Consider the following 24,467-nt stretch of genomic DNA (forward strand, 5'->3'; position numbering starts at 1 on the left):
AAGGATGGGAGGGGGCTTACTAAATGGTAACCGCTGTTTAGTAGCCCACTACCTGGCAGGAACATTTAATTTTCAGAACAATCCAATGGGATTAGGCATTATTATCCCCCATGATGAAGAAACCGAAGCCCAGAGAAATAACTTTACCAGGGTCACGCGGCTAGTGAGAGATGGAGCTCAAATTCCAGAGCCTCGACTTTTAGCCATTACTTTGTGCCGTCCAGTGGCAAAACAGTTGTCATTTCAATAGCCCTTCTGTATTTACAAAGTGCTTATCTCATTTGATCGTCCCGATAACCCTGAAATAGTATTGTCTACAGTTTACAGATGCGGTTGAGGTCCAGAGAGCTTGACCCGTCTGTCACATACCTAGCAAGTGCTGGAACCAGGACTCTTTCCCAGGTCTTCTCTGAGTTTTCCGCCTTTTTCCTTTCACCACACTCAATTGCGTTTCTCAGAATCTTGGAGAGCTTTATAGTTGGAAAGAATGAAAACCTGGTCTGACTCTTCATTTTATAATTGAGGAAACAAAACCCAGGTAGGAGAAATGGTTTGATACCAGTCACAAGTCAGTGGTAGAGCTGCCGCAAATGCTCTTTGAATACAGGGTGGTGATGAATCTGAAGAGAATGGTTGGCAGGGAGTGATGGGATAGGAATATTGGAATCCAGACCTCCCAGCTCTTAGGCAAAGCCCTTTCTCCACCTGTTAAAGTGTCTCATCCCTCCTTTGGCTGAGCCAGGGACATAATTCTGTGCATAGTCAGATACTATAAATACCCTTCCATGGCACTGAATTTAGAGAGCATGCCTTACTATCTCTAAGTGAAAGTCTGGCAAACCAAGAGATAATGGAAGCAGTATTGAGAAATAGAGCCCAGGACCTACTTTCTGAGGCTTAGATTCCAATTCTGGTGCCAGCTTTGTAACCTTGGGCAAGGATTTAATCTTTCTAGATTTCCATTCTTGTATTCATCCCACTTATTCAATGTATTCTTTGTTCAGGGACTGTGCCAGGCACTGGGGACAAGCAGTGAGCAGGATAAGCATAGAACAGTCATTCTAGTGCTTCTGGTCTTTTGGAGGGAAGTGATCAGGTAACTACACAAATATTAACCGATGTTGTTAAAGTAAGTGTGTGAAAAAGTATAGTAAAGGGTGTTATGAAAGTGGGCTACAGGACATTTGACCTAGAAGTTGGGCTGGAGAAGATGGCCAAGGAAGGCATCCTCTGAGGAAATGATGCTTAAACTGAAATCTGAAAGAAAAGTGGAAAGTAGTTTATGAAAGAGGTGGGGGAAGATTATTCCAAGTAGATTCAACAGTATGTTTCAAGACCCTGGAGCAGGAGGAGTAGTCAAGGAAGTGAAAGATCAGATTGCTTATTTGTAAAATGTGGGTGGTAATCATGACTCTGGTTATTGTGGGAAATAGCTAGTACATGTGAGAGTATTTTATATGCAAGGGCCTGTGTGTGTGCATGCCCACGTTTATAAAAATGTACATGTTATGAGCTGGTATACGGCTGGATTGGGACAGGTTGCTGGGACAGGTGGATAAGCCAGGACTTTGTGTTCCTCATCTAAGTCTTTCCAAAATTAAAATGCACTTTCTGTGAAAAACAGGAGAATTCAAGTTTGAGAACGTCAAGTTTGGAAAAAGAATATGCGCTTCAAGTAGTTTTAAAAAATATCTCAACAGTTTGAATAATAATGCCAGTAACTGTACACAGTGAAGTATAGTGGTTAAGAGCACAGACTCTGGAGCTAGATTGCCTGAAGTCAAATCTCGGGCAAATTATTTATCTGTGTCATTGTTTCTTCATCCATAAAATGGCTATAAAAATAGTACTTATAGGGTTATTGTGATGCTCAGATGAGTTAATATATGCAGTACAGCACTTAGAATTGTTTCTGGCACATAGTTATAACTATATAGGTATTAACTATTGTTTCATTATTATTGTTATCTTTTTAAAGGCTCATTAATATCACCATGATAAAGGTGCAGTGGAAACTGTATCTCAGAGAGGCTGAGTGATCTACCCAAGGTCACACAGCTAGTAAATGGGAGAACTGAGATTCCAGGTCAAGATTGCATCCAAAGCCCAAATACTTCCTGCCACATTTTTTCAGAGTATGGGTTAATTTTGTTGGCTAATACTTGGGCTCGCATAACAGTTCCTTTCCTCAACTTGACTTCTGTGCTGAGCTGTGTTAATATACATGTCCTTAAGGTAAAGGGTCCAAGGGATTACCTTTATTGCCTTTATTGAACTTCCACTTTGAAATTTCCTGACTTCTGTGCAATTACAATCTACGCCTTAAGCGCTTCAGCAATGTGGTTTATTTATAGAGTTGTCTTCCGGTTCACGTGTACTGGGTATGCTTTTGGGTGCCGCGTTTTCTGTCAAAGGTTGTTTATTTCTAACCCATTTTGATTTCCTGTTGCTTTGTGGATTGGTATTATGACCTGCAACAGGAACACCAGGAAACCTGACACAAATGGAGCAGCCAGATTGAGACCCTGTAGATTAAAAAAAACCAAAACACTACACGTTATTATACAGCCATATTTGGATATAAGTGTGTGTTAAGCATTGGCTATATTAGGCAAAAACTTGGATATAGAAACCTCACTTAGAGCCAAACTTTTGTGAACAGTTTTGCTGAAATAGGCAGAGCTATTAGCTCTGGACTAGGCCCTGGACACTGACAATCTCTTTGAGCCTCAGTTTCTATATCTGTAAAATGGAGATTATTATATTTTCTTTGTAGCATTATTGAGAGGATTAAATGAAATAATATCAGGAAAGCAAGCAACCCAGGCCTGACCTCAACTAATAGTAGCTTTTAATAATAGTTAAAGAAGAGGAAAAAATATTCCTTCATTTTTTTAAATCCAGATCTGTTTTTACTGACTTCGTACACTGATCACTGACATCTAGCATCCCTTGCTATTGAAAATTCCATGAGAAGACATTATTTTCCTTTGTGCTATTCATTTGCTTCTAAAAATAGTGATAATGATAGCCAGCTTTTATTAAATAGGCACTATATTCCTGGCACTGTGGTAGGTGTTTCACATGCATTCACTATCTGATTTTATTTTTAGATCAGGATTATTTTTCTCATTCTGCAGATGAGGAAAGTGATGCCCAGAAAGGTGGAGTGAATTGCCCAAAGTTGAAATTTACATCCAGATCTCACTGAGTCTAGGCTACCTTGTACAACGGTGCAAGATTCCTTTATTGTGCCTGACCCCCCTGTCATGGAAGTCTTTGAAAGGAAGGGTGATAGCTGTCAATACAGATCTTTTCTGGAGGCTCCTGCTGTCTGCTAGGCACTCTGCCAAGTGTTTTACCTGAGTAAACTCATTTTTTCTTCCCAACCCCAAGAAATAACTATGGTTATCTCCATTTTACAGTTGAGGAAATCAAGGTGCAGAGATGTTCAGGGGCATTTAGTCAGTGGTGGAGCTTGGATTGGATTCCACATCTTCCTGCCTGCAAAGCCTCTACTCTTATTCAATCTGTTACATTGCATCAAAATTTTAGGATGGGATTTTTTTTTTTTAGTGAGATGTCGGAGATTTTCAAAGATAGTAGCTTCCAGGTATTTGATGCTAATTATTCTTAATTTTTTTGCTGAATAATACCCAGATGCCTGGCAGAAGCTATTAGCGCTTCATTTGTCAGCTAGCTAGGACTGTGTTCTATCCCAGGGGTAGCTGTAGACACTAGCATCTTTTCATGGTCAAAGACCTCAGAAGTCTGATGTGTAACTTGTGTTAACACAGAAGAGGGTGGCATTTTCCAGAGCTTTAGTTCTGTAATATGGAAGACCTCAAACCTCAGCCATGCTTCAGACTCACATTAAAGTGCATCCTAATTGGTAATCAGTGCATAAGGAACCAAAGAAAATTTAATTAAATGCTGTCGTGTGAATTTTCCAGTCATTTTATGCCTGTTGAAATAGCTTTATTTAGTTTAAAGTCCTCTTCCAGTGCTCTCCCCTCCCTCTTTATAGTGTAACTTTATCAAGATTTTGTGCCTTTTCTTATGTAAGGGTTTAATTAGCATCATTAAAGATTTAGGCTGCTGCACATTTGCTTAGCTCTGTGTTCCTTGTGTTCTAAAGGCATTTGGTGTAGTGGAAAGAGCATGGCGATTTGGAGTCCTACAGACTGTGGGCAGGTTCCTTCAATCTCTGTGAACCTCGTTTTCTTCATCCTGTAAAATGGGGCAAATCATATTTCCTTGTCTGGCTGTTGGGAGGGGGATTAGAGAGAATGTATTTAAATTGCCTAGCGCATAGCTCAGTTGATACGAGTTGCTTGATAAGTGGTACAGATTATTTTCCGAAGTGGTAATAGAGTCTGTTGTACTTAGATCTCCTTTTTTGTCTTATTTTTAGTAGATGTTCACAAGGATTGTCTTCAGTCATGGCCTTGGGTTTAAAGTGCTTCCGCCTGGTCTCGCCTGCCCTGTGCAACTCCCTCGCAGCCTTGACCAGACCTGTTTCAGAAGTTCCGCTGAAGACAGTGAGCAGAAGACAAAATGACCATGGGCAAGATGTGGCCTGTCCCGCTGTACCAGTCCGTCATTTTGCTACCAAGAAAGCCAAAGGTAGAGACATATGACCTCCTCACCCCTTTCTTATATTTAGCCCTTGAATTATCATAGCTGGAAGGGATCTCAGAGATGTACTGAATTTCTCCTCTTGCCACGTGAGGAAATGGTGTCTCAGAGAGTTCGATTGATTAGCTTAAAAGTCACAGTGACAGAGATGGTATTAGAACCTAGGGTCTGTTTTCTGATTACCGTGCTGCCTCACATGTTACCACGGCTCGGAAAATGCCTAATTTCTTTCTTTCAGATTTAGAATTAGAGGTGTAAGTGCCAAGCAAACCAGAATGCTTGCAGCAGAGATCAACATGTTTTCTCCTTATAGGAATATCTGTGTTGGAAGTAAAATTAAAACCAGAAGATTGTTGAGTATGAGGGTATTAGAGCCATGAATTTAGATGGATGATCTTAATGGTTTGTGTCATCCAAGAATGAGACTTTGATATACCACCGGTCTCAGCTTAAATGTCACTTCGCCAGGGAAGCCTTCCCTGGCCTCTTAGACTGGGTCAGGTCCCTTGTTACTTGCAGTTGTGTGCCCTGTTATTTTACCTTTGACGTACTTAGCACAGCGCTCATTAATTAATTAATTAACTGTGGGATTGATTATAGTTTGTTGTATGTCTTCTGTGCTGGACCCTATGAGGGCAAGGTCTATGTTTTTCTTGTTTAGTTCCTAACAGCGCCCAACACAGGGTGTGTATCAAAACATTTTGCTGAATGAGTGAATGAGTGACAGAAAATTGTCAGGCGGACCTGCTGTTTGCACTGGTGGGTCAGGGAGTCCACTCCTAAGGATGGTGCTAGAAATATACTGCTGAATATCTTTTCCACTGACTTTCCTTTTATGGTTTCATGCAAACCTTCCCTTTTCTATTAATAGGAAAATTTAACTAGTTGCTGAAAGAGCATTAATGCTTAGAAGACATATTCTGTAAAAAACTTTACATTTAATTGATTCTTAGAATTATCCATTGAAGGAATTATAATTGTCCAGTGAAGAAATTCTTATAGTTATCTAGAGAAGTACAGATATCACCATTTTGCAAATGTAGAAACTGAGATACCTGTATAAGACATTTGCCCACAGTCATTTCTAGTTAGTGGCAGAGCTGGAAATCAGGGGCCCCTGGTGCCCGCAGAACTGCAGTCCCCTGGTACACTAGACACTAGCTACAGCGTGTAAGTAGCGTCTTTTCATATTTAATTGGCTATTCAGTTTTTGTCTTCTTTGATTGCCTCTTTGAAGAGTCAGTTGTTTGACTTTTTCTTTTATATTTATTGGATTCTTTCTATATTAGGAATGTTAAGCCTTTGTTGATTATATATGTTACAAGTATCTGCTTTGCTTTTTACTTTATGGTGTCTTGTTGAGCGTAAGTTTTAATATAGTCGTATTTTTCAGTCCTTTCCTTTATCATTTGTGCTTTGTGTCTTATCTAACAAATCCTTACCTATTTCAAGGTCATAAAGCCATTCTCTATTTTCTTCTAAATATTTTAAAGGTTTTTACTTTCCTATTTGGCTTTTTAATCCATATGGAGTTTGTTTCTGAACATGATGTGAGCAAGGGAATCTAATTTGAAGTTTCTTTTCTATATGTGTAATAAATTGCGTCAGCACTTTATCAGCGCCTGAATCACTGTCATAAAGTCTTGAATCTAGTGCTACAAATCTTTCCCCTCACCACGTGCACACTTTTTCTTTTTCTTCTTCTTGACCTTTTGCTCTTCTATATGAAATTTATAATCACATTGTTAGATTGCCTTCATAGAGATCTTGCATAGTTCTTTAATTAGATTAATTTCTACGCTGTCATCATTTTTATCACTTTTGTGTATGATATATTTTTTAAACTAAATTTTTTGAGTTATAACAGATGTATAGAAAAGTACGTATATAAATTGTAAGTGTACGGCTCAGTGAATTTTCACAAAGTGAACACAACTGTGTAACTATCACCCAGATCAAGATATAGAACATCACGTGTACTCTGGAAGCTTCTCTCATGTCCCTTCCAGGTGTCACCTTTTAAAAGATAACCCATAGATTAGTTTTGCCCTTTTTGAGCTCAGGTTGGCTTCTTTTGTGCCTGGCTTCTTTTGCTAACAATCTATTTGTGAGATTTGTCCATGTTCTTGCATGTAGTAGTTGTTTGTGCATTTTTATTTCTTTGTAGTATTCTACTGAATGCATATACCACAATTTATCTGTGCTTTCTACAGGTGATGGACATTTGGGTTGCTTCCACTTTTGAGCTAAAATAAATAATGCTGCTTTGAACATTCTTGTACATTATTTTGGTGCCCGTATGTGTGCCTTTCTATTGGGTGCACACCAAGAGGAGGGGTTGTCCTCGGGTGTGCATGTATTCAGTTTCAGTACATACGGTTCTCCCAGATGGTCCTGCCAGGTCACGCTCCTCCCACAAGTGTTTCAGCTTTCTGTTTGCTCCCCATGTTCATCAGCACTTGGTATAGGTAGTCTTTTTCATTCCAGCTGTTCTGAGGGTGTGCAATTACATTTCACTGTGCTTTTAATTTGTATTCCTTTGATGAATAACGATGCTGAGCACCTTTTCCTTTGTTAATTGGCTATTTGGATATCCACTTTCTAGTCTTTTTGCCATTTAAAAAAATTGATTTGTAGGAGTTTTTATGTATTCTAAAGACAAGACTTCTGTCGTATGTATGTATCGCTGATATGCTTGCCTTTTCACACTTTTAATGGTTTTTTTTGATGAATAGAAGTTCTTAATTTTAATGTAGCCCAATTTATCAATCTTTTCCTTTATGGATAGTGCTTTTTGTTTTCTATTTAAGAAATTTTTCCCTACCTTAAGGTCATGCATATATTCTACTTTGTTATTTTATAGAAGATTTATTATTTCAAGTTTATATCTTTAAAAAAATTTGTTTTATTTGGTTGCTGGTGAATAGGAACACTTTTGATTATTATACATTGATCTTGTATCTTGCAACCTTGCTGAAGTCTTTTATTAGATCTATTGTTTGTATATTCTTTTGGATTTTTTAGGTTGATAATTATAATACATGTATATGATGATAGCTTGTTTTTTCCTTTCCAATCTATATACCTTTTATTTCTTCTCTGTCTTTCTTTCCAACTGCAGTGTCTAGGAACTCTAAGATAATTTGAATAAATGTGATTGATGATAGTAGACATCTTTGTTTTATTCTTGACTTTATAAGGAACACTTTTTAGACGTTAACGTCAAGAATTCTGTTTGCTTTAATTTTCGGTAGTCTATCAAAATATCGTCTATCCCTATTTTGCTAAGTTTTTGTTTTGAACGAATATTAAATTTTTATCAAATGCTCTTACTGCATTTATTGAATGATCATTTTTTTTTTATCTTTTAATCTTTTAATGTGGTAGCTCAACATCAATAGCTTTTTCTGATGTTAAACCACTTTTGCATTCTTGGTGTAAGCCCTACTTGCTCTTGATACATAATCTGTATATACATTGCTGGATTTGGCTTGTTAATATTAATTTAGGGTTTTTGAGTCTATATTTGTATGTGAGATTAGCCTTAATGTAACTTTCTGATATTGATAGGCATAACTTTCTAGTATTATTGTGTGATTTTGGCATCAAGACTATATTAGTCTCATCATGTGAGTTAGGGAGTTCATCTGTCTCTCTTTCTTTCTGTCTTAATGGGATAGTCTGTATAAGATCAGGATTATCAATTCCTTGCATGATTGGTAGGACTTGCCTGTAAAATCATCTGGACCTAGTATTTGTGTGTGTGCATGTGTGTGGGTAGACTTTAAAATCATAGCTTCAATTTCTTTAATGATTATGAGGTTGCTTAGATTTTCTCTTTTTTCTTGAGTTAGTTGTAGTAAATTATATTTTTAGGGAATTTTTCATTTTTCCTAAGTTTTCAAAATTGTTGACATAGTTGTCCATAAAAGTCTCTTAAGATTATTCAAATCTCTGCTGTTTTGATAACTGTGTCCCCTTTTTCTTTCTTAATAGTTATTTTGTGTCTACTTAGTTTTTTCTCAATTATTCTTGACAGAAGTTCATCAATTTTATAAGCCTTTTAAGAAAAGCTTTTAATTTTGTTGGTCTCTCTTTTTTTGATTTTATCAATTTCTGCTCTTTATTGTTTACTTTCTCCTATCTTGTTATTTTCCTATCCTTTGAGCTGGACAGTTACTTTCAACCTTTCTTCTTTTCTTATAAGCATAGAAAGCTGTAAATTTCTAAATACAGCTTTAGGTGCTTCCTATAAGTTTTTGATATATAGTATTTTTTTTTTTCCTGTGGAAGGTTCTCCCTGAACTAACACCTTTGCCAGTCTTCCTCTGTTTTGTATGTGGGTTGCTGCCACAGCATGGCTGCTGCTAAGTGGTGTGGGTCTGCACCCAGGAACTGAACCTGGGCTGCTGATGTGGAGCATGCCCAATTTAACCTCTAGGTTATGAGCCCGGCCCCCTGCTATATAGTATTTTCATTATTGTCGTTTCTAAATATTTGTAAAGTTCCATTATGTATTTTTCTTTAGTCTGTGAGTTATTTTGAAGTGTTTAAAATTTTTCAAACGTATGTTTCTTGGAGAGTTAGCTTAATCCCACCATGGTCAAAGAATGTGTTCTGTATGATATAGACTCTTAGATATTTGTTAAGATTTGCTTTGAGGCTAGAACATGGTCATTTTATATAAAGGTCCAAGAGTGCTTGACAAGAATGGTTTTTTTTTTTTGAGGAAGATTAGCCTTGAGCTAATTGCTGCCAATCCTCCTCTTTTTGCTGAGGCAGACTGGCCCTGAGCTAACATCCATGCCCATCTTCCTCTACTTTATACGTGGGACGCCTACCACAGCATGGCTTGCCAAGCGGTGCCATGTCCGCACCCGGGATCCGAACTGGTGAACCCCGGGCTGCTGAAGCAGAACCTGCACACTTAACCGCTGTGCCACCGGGCCAGCCCAAGAATGGATATTCTCTTATGGTTGGGTGTGTGGTTCTATATGTAATCATTAGATCAAATTGGCTAATTGTGTTGATCAAATTTTTATTTTTTTACATTTGTTCAATTTATCAGTTATTGAGAAAGGTATATTAAAATCTCCTAGTATGATTGTAGATTCATTAGTTTCTCCTTTTCATTGTGAGGCTATGTTATTGAGTATATTTAAGCTCAGATCTTTTTGGTGAATTGTTTCCGTTATCTTTATGAAGTAGTCCTCATTCTTTCTTTTTTTTTTTTTATTGAGTTAATGATAGGTTACAATCTTGTGAAATTTCAGTTGTACATTAATGTTTGTCATTCGTGTTGTAGGTGCACCACTTCACCCTTTGTGCCCACCCCCCACCCCACCTTTCCCCTGGTATCCACTAAACTGTTCTTAGTCCATAATTTTAAATTCCTCATATGAGTGGAGTCATACACAGATTATCCTTCTCTAGCTGGCTTGTTTCACTTAACATAGTTCCCTCAAGGTCCTTCCAAGTCCTCATTATTTCTAATAATGGATTTTGTCTTAAAATCTATTTTGTCTGATAATATAACTACACAAGCCTCTTTTGGTTAATACTTGCCAGGGTTATAATTTTTCCATTCCTATACATTAAACTTTATGTGATCTTATGTTTTTGTAAAACCTCTTGTATATATTGTATATGACTAGATTAAAAAAATTCTTACTGAGACTCTCTATCTTTTAACTGTCCTTTTGGTCTGTTTATATTTATTGTGATTACTGAGTATTTGTATTTCCATCATTTTATTTTGTACTTTATTGTGGTTTTGTTTCTTTTTTCTTCTTTCCTCCTTTCTATTGGATTAATCAAGTTTCTGTATTCCTTTTTTATCCCTGCTGATTTGGGAGTTATACTTTCAATTTCTTACTGTTTTGGTGGTTATTCTTAATTTCTTTTTTATCTTTTTATGGAAATAAAAAAGCACGTATAGAAAAATGCAGTTATCATAAGAAAACAGCTTGATAATTTTCACAAACTGAAAACGCTTGTGTAATCAGCACCCAGATCTTTCCCAGCACGTCAAAAGTCCCTTTTATGCCCCCTTCTAATAGCTTACCACCTTCTGCTTCTTGTAGGTAACTGTTCTCACTTTTAATGGCATGGATGAGTTTTGTCTGTTGTACTTCAGTATATAGATATCGTATATATATAGTATATATAGTATATATATGTAGTGTATATATAGTGTATATATATAGTATATATAGTATATATATATAGTGTGTATATATATATATATAGTGTATATATATATAGTATATATAGTATAGTATAGATATAGTATATAGTTGGTGAGCAGCGTGTAGGTCCGTGCCCAGGATCCAAACCGATGAACCCTGGGCCATCAAAGCAGAGTGCACAAACTTAACCACTCAGCCATGGAACTGGCTCCCTACTACTTTTTATCCATTCTGATATTGATGAGCATAACTTAAAATTTTTAACATGCATACTTGGTTTACAAAGTCCAAAGTTGCAGATATTATTTCCCTTGTTTCTAGCTTCTATTCTTGCTTTCGGAAAGTATGGAAAGTGTGCTCTTATTCTAAATTTTGATCCTTTGTGGATAACTTTTGTCCTTGGTTTTCTGCATTCACAAGATGTCTAAGTATGAATTTACTGTTATTATCCTGTTTGGACCTAGTATTTCTAAATCTGAAGATTCACGTTTTTGATCAGTTCTGAAAATGTTAAGCTAGTAGCCTGTCAACTTAAGAGCAGTGAGGTTTCAAGCGTGAGGGTAACACAAGCAAATAAATGTTTAAAAAAAAATTACTCTGCTGCTTACTGGTTGGCTACATTGGGCAAAACATTTTTTTTTTTTGAGGAAGATTAGTCCTGAGCTAACTACTGCCAATCCTCTTCTTTTTGCTGAGGAAGACTGGCCCTGAGCTAACATCCATGCCCATCTTTGTTCTTTTTCTCCTTCCCCCACCCTCCATAAAGAAATGCAAGAATATCTGTATTATTCGTGGGAGTGATTTATATATGCACATTATAGAATGTATATGAAAAATTGCCATGATGGTTTAGACGTAAAATAGAACTTCACTCAGCTCCTGGTGCTGTTGATTTTCTAAAATACAAGCCATTCTTGCTACCATTGGTGGTGTTTAATGTTTCTAAACAACTGTTGTCTCTTTTGTCTGTACCAGCCATCAGATACATTGCATATCCTTGTCTTAGTATTCATTTTAAAATGAATTAATATATTTCCTGTGTCTCCAATTAGATTTTATGGATACAGTCTAACGGAAAGTTCATGGATTTAAAATTAGGCAGAGCTGGGACCAAATCTTGGCTTTACTGTTTCATGACCTTGTGATATTCAACAAGTCACTTTATCTTTCTCATCTCCTGTTTATTTTTTCTGAAAAATAAGCAAATAATTCACTTATGGAGTGCCCACCATGTGGATAATGATGTTTTAGATATTTGAGTTACTTAATTGGTATCCTTGTAGCAACGTGGCAATATAGATATTATCCCTGTTTTACAGGTAAGGATCCCGAGACTCAGAAAAGTAGAGTAACTTGCCCAAGGTCATCAAACTGGTATCCATCATAGCCAGGATTTTCACCCATTATAAAGCCTGTGCCTTCACTAATATCTGGGAAAGTGTTTAGCACAATGCTGGTACATAGTTGATACTCAGTAAATGTAGGCTCTTTTTTAGGGCAGTGATAATGTTCTATAATTTTCTGCACTTGGCATTTTGCCCTGTACATAGTAGGTACTTATTCACTAATTGTTTATTGTCTTTGTTTATGCTGCTGTTGTTTTATTCACTGAATGTTGACTTTCTAGCCAAAGGGAAAGGACAGTCCCAAACTAGAGTGAATCTTAACACTGCCTTGGTTGAGGATATAATCAGCTTGGAAGAGGTGGATGAAGAAATGAAGTCTGTGATGGAAGCACTCAAGGATAATTTCAATAAGACTGTCAATATAAGGACCTCACCAGGTTAGTGACTGAACCAATGTTTCTGAGAAGGGTGTAGTGAAAAAAGCATGGCTTTGGCAGATCTGAATTTTACTCCTAGCTTTGTCACTTACTAGCTGGTGCCCATGGGCTGTTCCTTTACTTTTATGGTCCTCAGTTTCTGTGTCTACTTCCTATCTTATGGCTTTGGGATGGGTGTTAAAATAAGTGAGGTAACCTATGTAATGGTTCTAGCTCAGTGCCTGGTACATACTTAACACAACATTTATTTATCCATTCAGCGAATATTTGCCTGCTATGAACTGCATTGTGCTGGTACACAATGGTGAACAAAAACAGGCATGGTCTTTGCTTTCATGGAATTATACTCTCAGAAGGTGGGAGTTACATTATGACTGTACTATAAACACTTTCTAGGTATTTAGTCTCTCAGTAACTGACATCTTTGGTGTGATTTTTCCAATTTGCACTATTTGGCCATGGTTATCTATTACTGGAAACCAAGTGGCTGCAAACCTGCCCACCTGAGACATTTCTTACCTCTGAGCTTGACCAGGAAGATTCCGTTTGGGTTAATAACTTCCTGAGAGTGGCTTTTCTAAGTGGGAAATGTCAGAACTGTCTAGGAGAACTGTTTGCAGATGTGATGGAAGAAGTGAGTTGTCAGCTAATGGTGCAGGCAGGCAGGAAAAGTCCAATTGCTGTTAAATTGGCCTTTTGGAAATTGTCATCATCCTAGAGTCAAGCCTGGGACCCCCTCTGAAGGTATCTCTGGGAGCTTGGACTGCTCCCACTCACATCTTGGTTGAGATAGTTCATAAGGAAACTAGAAAATGTTTCATGAACTTGTTCTTAAGAAAACCAAGTGGAAAATATACAGCTGCATTTATAAATACCAGCAGAAACTTACTGAGTTCAGAGACGAGGTCCAATGTGAAGCCAGAAAACCATTTCGTCATTTGTCAACCTTTAGACTGGGGCATTTCTGCCTTTGCTGACAGTAGAGCATGCCATTCAATCTCTCCCAACTGTTTATTTTAAACTTGCTTATTATTTTAGGTATGAAACTGATAAAGTGCTTTGTCTCCCCTGTGCTTTCTGGCCTGTTAACATTCTGCAGCCGAAACCAGAGCGCAGTTTGAGAGGAGCTCAGGGAGAAATGTGATACTTAAAATTAGCCAGCAAGCTCCACTCTTGTTGAACTTAAAAAGATGATGGGCCTGGAAAAAGGTTGGGAGTGTAATTTGTTAAATGTTAACCTCTGAGAAAATGAGGGGCAGGAATGAGGCTGAGGGAGATTCTCGCTGGGGACAGATTGAGGGAAAAGGATTTGATGCATTATGTCGATATGGATTTAGGGAATGGGAACCACCGCAATTGCATACTGAAAAGCCCATATTGGGACTTCTGGGCAAAGGGTCTTATGGCAAATCGGGAAGGCTGAATTAAGATCTATTTTCAAAAGGCCTCCCGTTGGTATTTCCTCTTTGCTGCTTTCTTTTCAGTGTAGTGTTTCTGTAATGTTCTATGTAGAACTGAGGCCAGGAGGAAACTGGGTGAAACAGTCTTTTTTTGCCAGATTCTTCCATATCATCTTTCATTACTATGTGAACCAGCAGGCACTTTTCCTCTTACACCTTCGTCTGTCTACCAGCAATTTCTATTTCCAAGATTGTTGATTACTTTTAATAGTTGTCTGAGATACGAGTTTATTCATTTGTTTGTTCTTGCCCTCTCTCTCCTTCATCCATCCATCCATACATTCATTTATTCACCACAGCATTATTGAGTACTTATTCTGTGCTGATTAATAGGTGCTGTAGATACAGAGAGAAGAGACATTGTCCCCACCTTCCAAGAACCTACAGCCTAATGAGAAGGAACAGACAAGTAAAGCAATGTGTATAAAACCATATAGCAAAGCAGAGTGGTGAAGACTGTGGCTTTGGAGTTGGTCAGACTTGGGTGTGAATTCTGGCCCCTTTATTAAGAGCTCTTGTGACCTTGGGCAGGTTACTATCTGTACCTTGGTTTCCTCGTCTGTGAAATGGTGGAATTATCTCAGAGGGTTATTGTGATAGTGAAAGCAAGTAAATCATAGAAAGCGTTCAGCACAGTGTCTTGCTCATAGGATGTGTTCAACAAAGACTAGTTACCGTTATCATTATTACAGAAACGTGCATAGGATGCTTGGAAGCTCAGAAGGTGGTTTGTAATCCAGTCTAGGAGATCGGACAAGATTTCTGAGATTAGATGCTGTTATAGCTGAGTGTTAAAGAATGAGCAGGAGTTATCTGAGCAGAGAAGGATGTTCTCAGTAGAGAGAAAAATATACACTAATGGTCCTGAGGCAAGAAAGAAGAGACTGTATTGGTGAAAGTGTAAGTCAGTTAGTTTGGTTAAGACATAGGAGAAAGTCAAGAAATAATAATAATAGTTAACATTTGTTGGGCACTTGTATATGCCAGGACACAGTCATAAGTGCTTTCCATAAACTGTTTCGTTTAATTCTCATAACAACCCTATGAGATAAGTACAATTTTTATGCCCCATTTGGAGATCAGGAAATAGACACCCAAAAGTTTGAAGGGATCTGCCCAGAGTCACACAATCAGGAGGTGGCAGAGTTAGTATTTGAACCCAGGTCGTTGGTCTTCAGAATCATGGAGACTTTCACCATTATGCCTCCTGAACTTTTACGGATTGAAGCCAGTGATGTCAACGACGTTCTGTCTTGTCATGACATTGAATCTGGTTGAGTACTTCAAATCAGATCTTTGGGCCATAGCATGATACTGCATTTTTGCAATATTAGCTTGCTTGGACAACTCCCAATTTGTGTCAGAGACCCACTCCCCACCACTTTCTCTTTGTGTCTCAGTGTGAACCATCCTGGAGTGGTTCCTACTGTGAATGGTAAGGTTTTTCTTCTAGTTCTTGTTTGCATAGGAAGTCAAGGAGTTTGAATAATGCCCGTTTTCCATCTGTAACTGTGGCTTTATTTGCTTACCTTCTTGGGTTTCTGAAAATTTTGCCCAGGGTTTTCCAGAATTCAGATGTGGATGGAGATGAGATCCAACATAACAATGAAATGTTAATAGTTGGTGTTTTTGTTTGTTTGTTCTTTCTAAAAGGGATCTACACCCAGAATCAAGGTGATATTAGGGAATAGTTCTAAACTTGGCTACGTGTCAGAATCATGTGGTGATCTTAAAAAAAATTGCAGACTCCCTCAAAATCGTACGCTCCTTAGCCCCTACAGCATCAGGATCTCTGGGGGTGGGGTCCAGGCATCTAAATTAAAGAGCTCCCTGGTGATTCTTCACACAGCCAAATTTGAATTCCACTGGTGTATGGGAAAGAGGCTTGATTGGAATCAGAATTAAGCACACCTGAGTTTGGGGCTTGGCTCTTGATTGCTTTTTCTTTTCTTAGCTCTATGATCTTAGCCCATTAAACCTCCCCAAGTCTCGTTTTCTCATGTGTGAAGTGGAGATAGTAATAGAATGTTACCAGGGTAGTTGTAAGAACTGAAAATGCTAATAGGAAGTACTTTTTTTATGCTTATTTTTTGGTGCCTCTTGTTTCTTGATTGTTTATATTTAGCCATAATCCTGTAACGTAGTTCTTTTTTTTGACTGAGTTGGAAACCAAGTTACTGAGAAGATAAGTAACTTGCCTGAAGTTTCATAGTAAATGGCAAAGTTGCTGGACAGGTGACCAACTCTTTCCAGTTTTAGCTCTGAAAGTTCTGTGTTACAGGAAACCACTCAGGTCCCTGCAAAGCCACCCTAATGGCTGGTGAGGAATTCCAACTTAGTTCTGCCAACATTTCAAAGCCCTTGCCATCACATGACACTTCTATGAAAGCCCCTTGAATGGTCTTGCCACGCTGATGAGGGATCCCTAAATATTAGTTGAATCTGAATTAGAGAGGGACTTAGATGTGGGTCTACTAAGGTCCCTCTGAATTCTAAGACCCTATAATTTTTATTTATTTAAAGATTTTTAAAAAATTTTTTATTAAGATTATGATAGTTTACAACCTTGTGAAATTTCAGTTGTACATTATTGTTAGTCATGTTGTGGGTACACCACTTCACCCTCTGTGCCCTCCCCCCACCCTCCCCTTTCCCCTGGTAACCACCGATCAGTTCTCCTTGTCTATATGTTAACTTCCACCTATGAGTGGAGTCATACAGAGTTTGTCTTTCTCTGTCTGGCTTATTTCGCTTAACATGATACCCTCAAGGTCCATCCATGTTGTTGCGAATGGGACGATTTTGTCCTTTTTTATGGCTGAGTAGTATTCCATTGTGTATATATACCATATCTTCTTTATCCAATCATCAGTTGCTGGGCACTTAGGTTGGTTCCATGTCTTGGCTATTGTAAATAATGCTGCGATGGGGGCTGGCCCCGTGGCCGAGTGATTAAGTTCACGCGCTCCACTGCAGGCGGCGCAGTGTTTCGTTGGTTCGAATCCTGGGCGAAGACATGGCACTGCTCATCAAACCACGCTGAGGCAGCATCCCACATGCCACAACTAGAAGGACCCACAACGAAGAATATACAGCTATGTACCAGGGGGCTTTGGGGAGAAAAAGGAAAAAAAATAAAATCTTAAAAAAAAAAAATAATGCTGCGATGAACATAGGGGTGCATGGGACTCTTGGAATTGCTGATTTCGGGTTTTTAGGATAGATACCCAGTAGTGGCATAGCTGGGTTGTATGGTATTTCTATTTTTGATTTTTTGAGAAGTCTCTATACTGTTTTCCATAGTAGCTGCACTAGTTTGCATTCCCATCAGTAGTGTGTGAGTGTTCCCTTTTCTCCACATACTCTCGAATATTTGTTATTTTTTGTCTTGGTGATTATAGACATTCTAATGGGTGTCAGGTGGCATCTTAGTGTAGTTTTTACTTGCATTTCCTTGATGATTGTGATGTTGAACATCTTTTCATGTGCCTGTTGGCTATCTGTATATCTTCTTTGGAAAAATGTCTGTTCATGTCCTCTGCCCATTTTTTGATTGGATTGTTTGGTTTTTGGTTGTTGAGTTGTGTGAGTTCCTTTATATATTTTGGAGATTAACCCCTTGTTGGATATATGATTTGCAAAGATTTTCTCCCAGTTGGTGGGTTATCTTTTTGTTTTGTTCCTGGTTTCGTTTGCCTTGCAGAAGCTCTTTAGTCTGATGAAGCTCCACTTGTTTATTTTTTCTTTTGTTTCCCTGTCTGAGTAGACATGGTATTCAAAAAGATCCTTCTAAGACTGATGTCAAAGAGTGTACTGCCTATTATTTTCTGCTGCCTGTATTTTATGATTTCTGATCTTATCTTCAAGTCTTTGATCCATTTTGAGTTAATTTTTGTGTATGGCAAAAATAATGGTCTACTTTCATTCTTTTGCATGTGGCTGTCCATTTTTACCAACACCATTTATTGAAGAGACTTTCCTTTCTCCATTATATGTGCTTAGCTCTTTTGTTGAAGATTAGCTATCTGTAGATGTGTGGTTTTATTTGTGGGCTTTCACTTCTGTTCTGTTGATCTGTGTGCCTATTTCTGTACCAGTACCATGCTGTTTTGATTACTATAGCTTTGTAGTCTATTTTGAAGTCAGGGATTGTGATGCCTCCAGCTTTGTTCTTTTTTCTCAGGATTACTTAGCTATTCAGGATTTTTTGTTGCCCCATATGAACTTTAGGATTCTTTGTTCTATTTCCAGGAAGAATAAAAGACCCTTTAATTTTTCTTTTAGGATCCCTTGATCACATCACTGTGGTAACTGCTGATGGGAAGCTTGCTTTAAACCAGATTGGCCAGATCTCCATGAAGTCGCCACAGCTGATTTTGGTGAATATGGCCAGTTTCCCAGAGGTAAGGTGGCTTTGCTGAAAGGGTTCCTCTCCGTGGTCTCTTTTGGAATGGAGGAGGCTGGGTCGAGTCAGGAGGAAGTATTCCCTCCAGCTTGGGATGTAACAGGAGAGAAGGCATAGTAAAGGGAACTTAAGGATAAGGAAAAGCTCTCTTCCTGTTTCTAAATTCCTGTTGTGTTAAAACTCAAACACCGTAAAGGCCAGGCAAGTAATTTGAATACTGAAATAGGCCCCATCTAAGAAAAACAATAGTGGCAATGCAGTGATGGGCACTTGGCCAACGTGGAGGGGGCTGTGGTAAACTGGAAGGCCTGTGCCCTGTCTGAAGGGAGCAGCCTCTGCCCAGCTCCTGCCGATCGTTGCCAGGCAGAAATGTAGGCCTGGTAGTCAGTGTTGCCAGATAATGATTTTTATTTCCAGAAGAAGCCAGTGATCCCCATTTTTATGTAAGATCTTTGTTAAATGTTGATACGTAATTCACTTTTTTTTTAAGACCGTGAGACAGAATGTATTAATGGGCCATATTTGCACAGAGCACCTTATGGGGCAGGAGGAGGTATTAAAACTGTGGGCCACCAGTTTTTGCCCTCTTCATTTGCATTTGGAGCAGACCCTCCAAGAATTCACATTCCTTTCAAACTGGACTGACCGTTGCAGAATACTGCACAGAGCACAGTGCTTCCAGGCCTGGAAGATGGGTTGCATTAGATCATTGCAACCTTGAGACGATGGTTTCCAGTCTAGTTGAGGAGGATAAATGGGCTTTTCCTTATTGGTCTAGTAGGAATTGACCTGGATTGGGAGTCCTAGAGAACCTGGAGTCTGGTCCCATCTCTACTGCCAGTGAGCTCTTTGACATCCATTTCCTCATCTGTTAATATGAGGTGAAGGAATCTGAAGTCCTTTCCTGTTCTGATTGTCTATTTTGGAGTTCTATCCCAAAGACACAGATCAAAGTTGAACCTGCTGGATTTGACAAACTAGGTTAGAGAGATGAGTAAGGGAAAGCTCTTGCTATGAACAGATTGTTTCAAATTAGAGGGTTCTTGTAGCTAGTGTACCATGCACACTTGTGGGGGACTATTCCTCCCCACTCCCATTTCATTCTCCATACTACAGCCAGAGTGAACTTTTAAAAATATATGTTGGATCATGTCATTCCCATGCTTTAAATTTATCAGTGAATTCAAGTAATCTTTAAGAGAAAGATTATTGTGGCCTAGAAGGCTTTGCATGATATTGCCCCTGCCTGTCTCTCCAATCTCTCCAGTCTCATGTCACTGTCATTCTTGCATACTTCTCTAGCCATGTTGGCCTTTCAGTTTCTCAAACACACCACACCATTTGCATCCTCCGGGCCTTTGCATATGCTGTTCCCTTTGCCGGGAACACTCTTGCCTGACTAATTGCCACTCATATTTTGGATCACAGCTTAAATGTGCCTTTCTCAGGGAAGTCTTCCCTAATCTACCCAATCTAAATTATTCCATCACACTGATCTCTTATACAGCACAGTTCTTTTTCTTCATTGCACTTGTCATTAATAATTATACATTTATTTATATCTTTATTTTCCATCTCACTTTCACTAGATTGTAACCTTGGACTGTAGAAATCATATCTAATTTTTTCATTGTGTCCAGCACCTAACGCAGTACCTGGCACATGGGAGCACTCAGTAAATTTTCCTCAAATGGATGAATACCTGTCATTAGGTTGGTGGAAGCGGGGCACTCATTCCTGGTGTTACTGAGGAGCAGAGAAATGAACGAAAAAGGGAACTATTAACTCTTTCCCTTTCTGGCTCCCTCTGAACTGCTGAGGCCTCTCCACCTTATTCATCTAATCCCACAGGCACTGCGGGCCAATTTAGGGAATAGCCTCCTAATTACACAGCTTGAAGGCCTCATCAGGCAGATTGCTTTTCAGAGCCAGCCACTTCTGTTATTAAATGGCAAATGGCATTCACAGAAGAAGCACCTGATTGGCCACCAGAGCATCTTATGAGGCAGGAGGAGGTATTAACAGCTTAATTTTTTCTCAGGAAGTTGGAGTATATCTTCATTTTCAACCAAAGCATCTTTACTCTTTCTCCAAGTTGAAATTCTATGGGTTTTGGAAAAAACCTTTACACGCATCTCAGTAGAGAGGTTCTTTACAAGGACAGGGTGAGGAAGTGTGAGTTACATTGTCTTTTGAATTCCTTTATCTCATCTGGTGTATATATTAAACAAAGAGCTCTAACTAAACATTTCCTTCCTCCGGTTTAGAAGCTGTCCATAGAGTACCCAGGTTCATAGCTTCAAAATGCTGAGCTAATCCTCTCTGTGTTTATGTAATTCCTTTCTGTTTCACATGCACTTGGCTTTCTTTCCAAACCCGAGCATTTCTGTGTCATGCTGTAGTGACACGACACAGATTTACATGCATAATCTTTTCAAATGCATTGAAGACAGAAAACTGTGTTGCATTTGTTTAACATGTGTCCTGCTTGATAAATGATACACACGGTTGCTGCCTTCCATAAACTTGCCTGCAGCTAGAGTTAATGATGGGAAAGAAAAGAAGGGAGTAAAAACCACAGCATGATTTGAACAAGGCAAATGAAAAAAAATTCTGCAGGCTCCATTATTACACTTGTGGAAGGGAGAAAGCTAATGTGTATTGAGTGTCTACTGTGTTGCCAGGCACTACTTTCTCATGTTTTGTTTCATGTGATCAACACAGGTACTCTCTAAAATTAAGCATTATTTAGTCCATTTTTTAGACAAGGAAACTGAGGCCCAGAGAAATAAAATATCTCTTCTAGGTTCAACTATTGTGATAGAGCCAAGATTTGAACATACGGCTGTTTGACACTAAAGCCTGTGCTCCTTTTACCATTCATTAATTCAACATAGCTTTTTTTGAGTCCCTGCAAGTTATTAGTTTTTATTTGAGGTGCTGGAATTCATTAATGATTAAGACAGACAAGGTCTTTGCTTTCATGGAGCTTACATTCTAGGGACTCATTGGGCTCTAAAGAAAATGGAAGGCCAGTAATTGAAATGGCCCTAACCAAGTGGACTTGAACCCAAATTGCCAAGGACTTGTTCACTTGTGTACAAAAGTTTTATCATCTTTTGTCCTTTAGCATAGATTAGCTAAAGAATAGCGATAGCAGACATTGCTAATTGATCACAGCACTTTTTCCTGCCTGCCCCCAGGTGGAGTCTCTGATCTTTCTCAACACAGTACTTCCATCAGCCACAAGCAGTTGTCAGTGTTGCCTTCTGAGAACAGCCTTATTTACTCTGGGGTACTAGTGAGCATCCCTCAGTGAGGGGATAAAGGCTAAGATAAGAGATGGAAATTAATAGAAATACATGCCTTTTTGGCTGAACCATGAGTAGTTCAGAAATCATGTTGGGAAAATGACTAATACCCTGTATCCTACCACATCAAATTAAAATATACATATTTAGGATATTTTAGAAGAACTTCCTCTTTTAGCAGGTTTCTTTGCAAAATGAAACCTCTCTTGATTTTCATTTTTCTGCTTATGAAAGGACATTGAATAAGTAAAGTATAAAATAAGTTTTGGGGATTATGTACATAGAGTAAGGAGGTGAATTTTTGTAACAGATCTGAGCCACTTCATTAGTATACTCATTCATCAAGCTTTTACCGAGCACTTAACATGTACCCGGCATTAACCTTGTACTGGGAAGATGTAAATATCGAGACAAAGTTCCAGCCCCGCTTGGTAGCGGCAGTGGGTGCTCCCCTGCCTACAAGGGAAGATCGTATGGAGACTTTTGGGACAGACTGGGCAAGGGAGGCATGGTGAGCAGTGAGTTATCAGTCATTCAGTGAGGTGCTTCAGAAGAGGACGACTGGGGGACTTCAAATCAGGCCACCCCTTCAAAGTGGAGATGCTTTAGAAATCTGCGTTTCATTGTATTAAGGAAGATGGCAGTTCTTTTGCACAGGAAAATTTCATTTCTTTATCCACCTCGTTTATTTACCTTGGCCATACCCTTTATACACCAGACCTAATTCCAAATTATTTTTAGCTATGTTAAAAAAAATCAGATCCCTTCTGCCACAATTTCTGAATACTTTGAGCTAGTGGATCTGAAAGAAAATATAGACAAAATAACATCATTCGTCAGAGAGTTGAGGAGCCTAGAGTCTCCTAACTCTGCCAGTACTGGAAGCAGGGTGGGTGAGGCCCTCCCTCCACTGCTCTTGGCTCTCAGGGAAGACCTTGTCTGTGCTTAGAGATGTGACCTTATAGGTCCCTGTCTACATAAGGGAGGTACTGTACTTGGTTATGTGAGAGATCCCTTCCAGCTCCAATAGTCTGTGGTCAGAGGGACGGTTTTAGGGATTTACTGTTTTAAGCAGTGGGTCTGCAGTCTCCCAAGGCGATGATTCATCTGCATGTATAAGTTCCAGTTTGTTCTTTGACCTTAATGGTAACGCTTCATGTCCTTGTAGAGTTAAAGTAATTTAAAAAAGGAAAGGATAAGCTTTTTAGGCACTCCCTCACAAAACAAAACAAGTAAAATAGGTGTGCAACAAACCTCATTAATTTAAACCAGAAAGTTCAGGGAGGAGCTCAAGGCCAAGAATTGGCCCCGTGAATCTCAGTGATGTGGGCTGGCTCTGGTCAAACCTAAAATTCTTTTGAAAATGTCAGAGGCCTTGTTTTATGAATTCCACATTGTTATGCCAGTGAAAGTTTCTCTCTTCCGCGCTCCTTTCTTTTATCCTTATCCTTCAGTATTGTATACCAGGTGTGGTTACAGTGTTGCTTGAGGTGAGGCACTTTGGGAAATCAATGTACTCTGTGCTGCCTGGCAAACAGGACTGTGTCAGAGAAGACCCTGGAAGATGTCAGGCAGGACAACAGTGCATCGGCTAAGTGATGACTTCAGCTCAGTCTTGTTTTGCGGGTTTGTGCATTCTTACCTTTATATAATAAATTTACATGATAACACCCCTTGCCTGGCTGTTACCATGTGCCAGGACAGAGCAAGATGCATTGGTCATGTTATCTCATTTAATCCTCTCTGAGGTATAGGTACCACATGGTGTCAGATTACGACATGGGAGCTCAAAGAAGTCAAGCTTGTTGCCCAGGGTCACATGGCTAGCAAAGTAGGGATTTGAACTGAGAGCCTTCTGACTCTAAAGCCCATGCTTTTAACTAGTACACTGTACTACCTTTCCTGGAGCACACGCCAGCAGAGACTCATTCCTCCTTCCAAAACGTAAGTGAGTGTAGATGCGAATGAGTTAAATTTATTTACTTATTCCAAATCGGCACTGGTATATTTTGAGTGTAAAATGTCAACTGGAATTTTTAATGTATAAAATCTTTCATCTGTCTTTACACCAATCTTTGCACAGACCAGCCCCCCTCCCTTGAGGATTTATTGTGGTTTTGATCTGTGTTGCCTCAAACCATTGAAATCTTTTCAAAGAAGCAGAGCTGTTTTCTTTTATTTTTTCCTTCTCTTTGCTTTTTTTCCTCCCGCAGTACACTGGTACCAGGAGTGGACATAGTTTGCTATTCAGCTTGATCAAAGCACTCTACACCAATGTAACTTCCTGATCTTACTGGTAACAGAACTAAATGTTTCCATGTTCTGCCAAGATGGGTTGCCAGTTATCGACAGAGGGCTTACATCTGGTAATAATTATTTACTAATTCTGTTTACCTTTTGATCTGGTTTTCAGTGTACAGCTGCAGCTATCAAGGCTATAAGAGAAAGTGGAATGAATCTGAACCCAGAAGTAGAAGGGACACTAATTCGGGTACCCATTCCCAAGTAAGTTTGGCTGAAATTCACATATTTTGATGCAGTGGGGCAGTTGTCCTTTGAAGGAAACTAACACCCAATGGTACTGTTAGGCCAGTAGCATGCCGTACCTGTACCTCTTATCTTGGCAAACTCTGACATCTTTTAAGATCCACTTTACTGATTCAGAAATATTTATTGAGTACC

At 38.9% G+C, this 24,467-nt stretch overlaps 1 protein-coding gene across 14 annotated transcripts in view; it reads left to right on the top strand.

The window, feature by feature from the left end:
• The window catches only part of MRRF (mitochondrial ribosome recycling factor), a 55,274-nt gene that overhangs the window by 410 nt on the left and 30,397 nt on the right, over nt 1-24,467 (top strand). For 2 of the 14 annotated variants that reach the window (XM_005605765.4, XM_005605766.4), the window contains exons 2-5: nt 4,415-4,626; nt 12,454-12,609; nt 18,354-18,472; nt 24,199-24,290. In XM_005605765.4, coding sequence (XP_005605822.3) covers nt 4,415-4,626; nt 12,454-12,609; nt 18,354-18,472; nt 24,199-24,290 — 579 coding nt within the window. Of the gene's footprint in view, nt 1-320; nt 539-1,004; nt 1,097-4,414; nt 4,627-12,453; nt 12,610-18,353; nt 18,473-24,198; nt 24,291-24,467 lie in introns of those variants that run through there. The other 12 variants (XM_001501430.7, XM_070251426.1, XM_070251422.1 and 9 more) reach the window with 11 other exon arrangements.

The sequence above is a fragment of the Equus caballus genome, chromosome 25 (assembly GCF_041296265.1).
Source record: "Equus caballus isolate H_3958 breed thoroughbred chromosome 25, TB-T2T, whole genome shotgun sequence".
Classification (NCBI taxonomy): domain Eukaryota; kingdom Metazoa; phylum Chordata; class Mammalia; order Perissodactyla; family Equidae; genus Equus; species Equus caballus.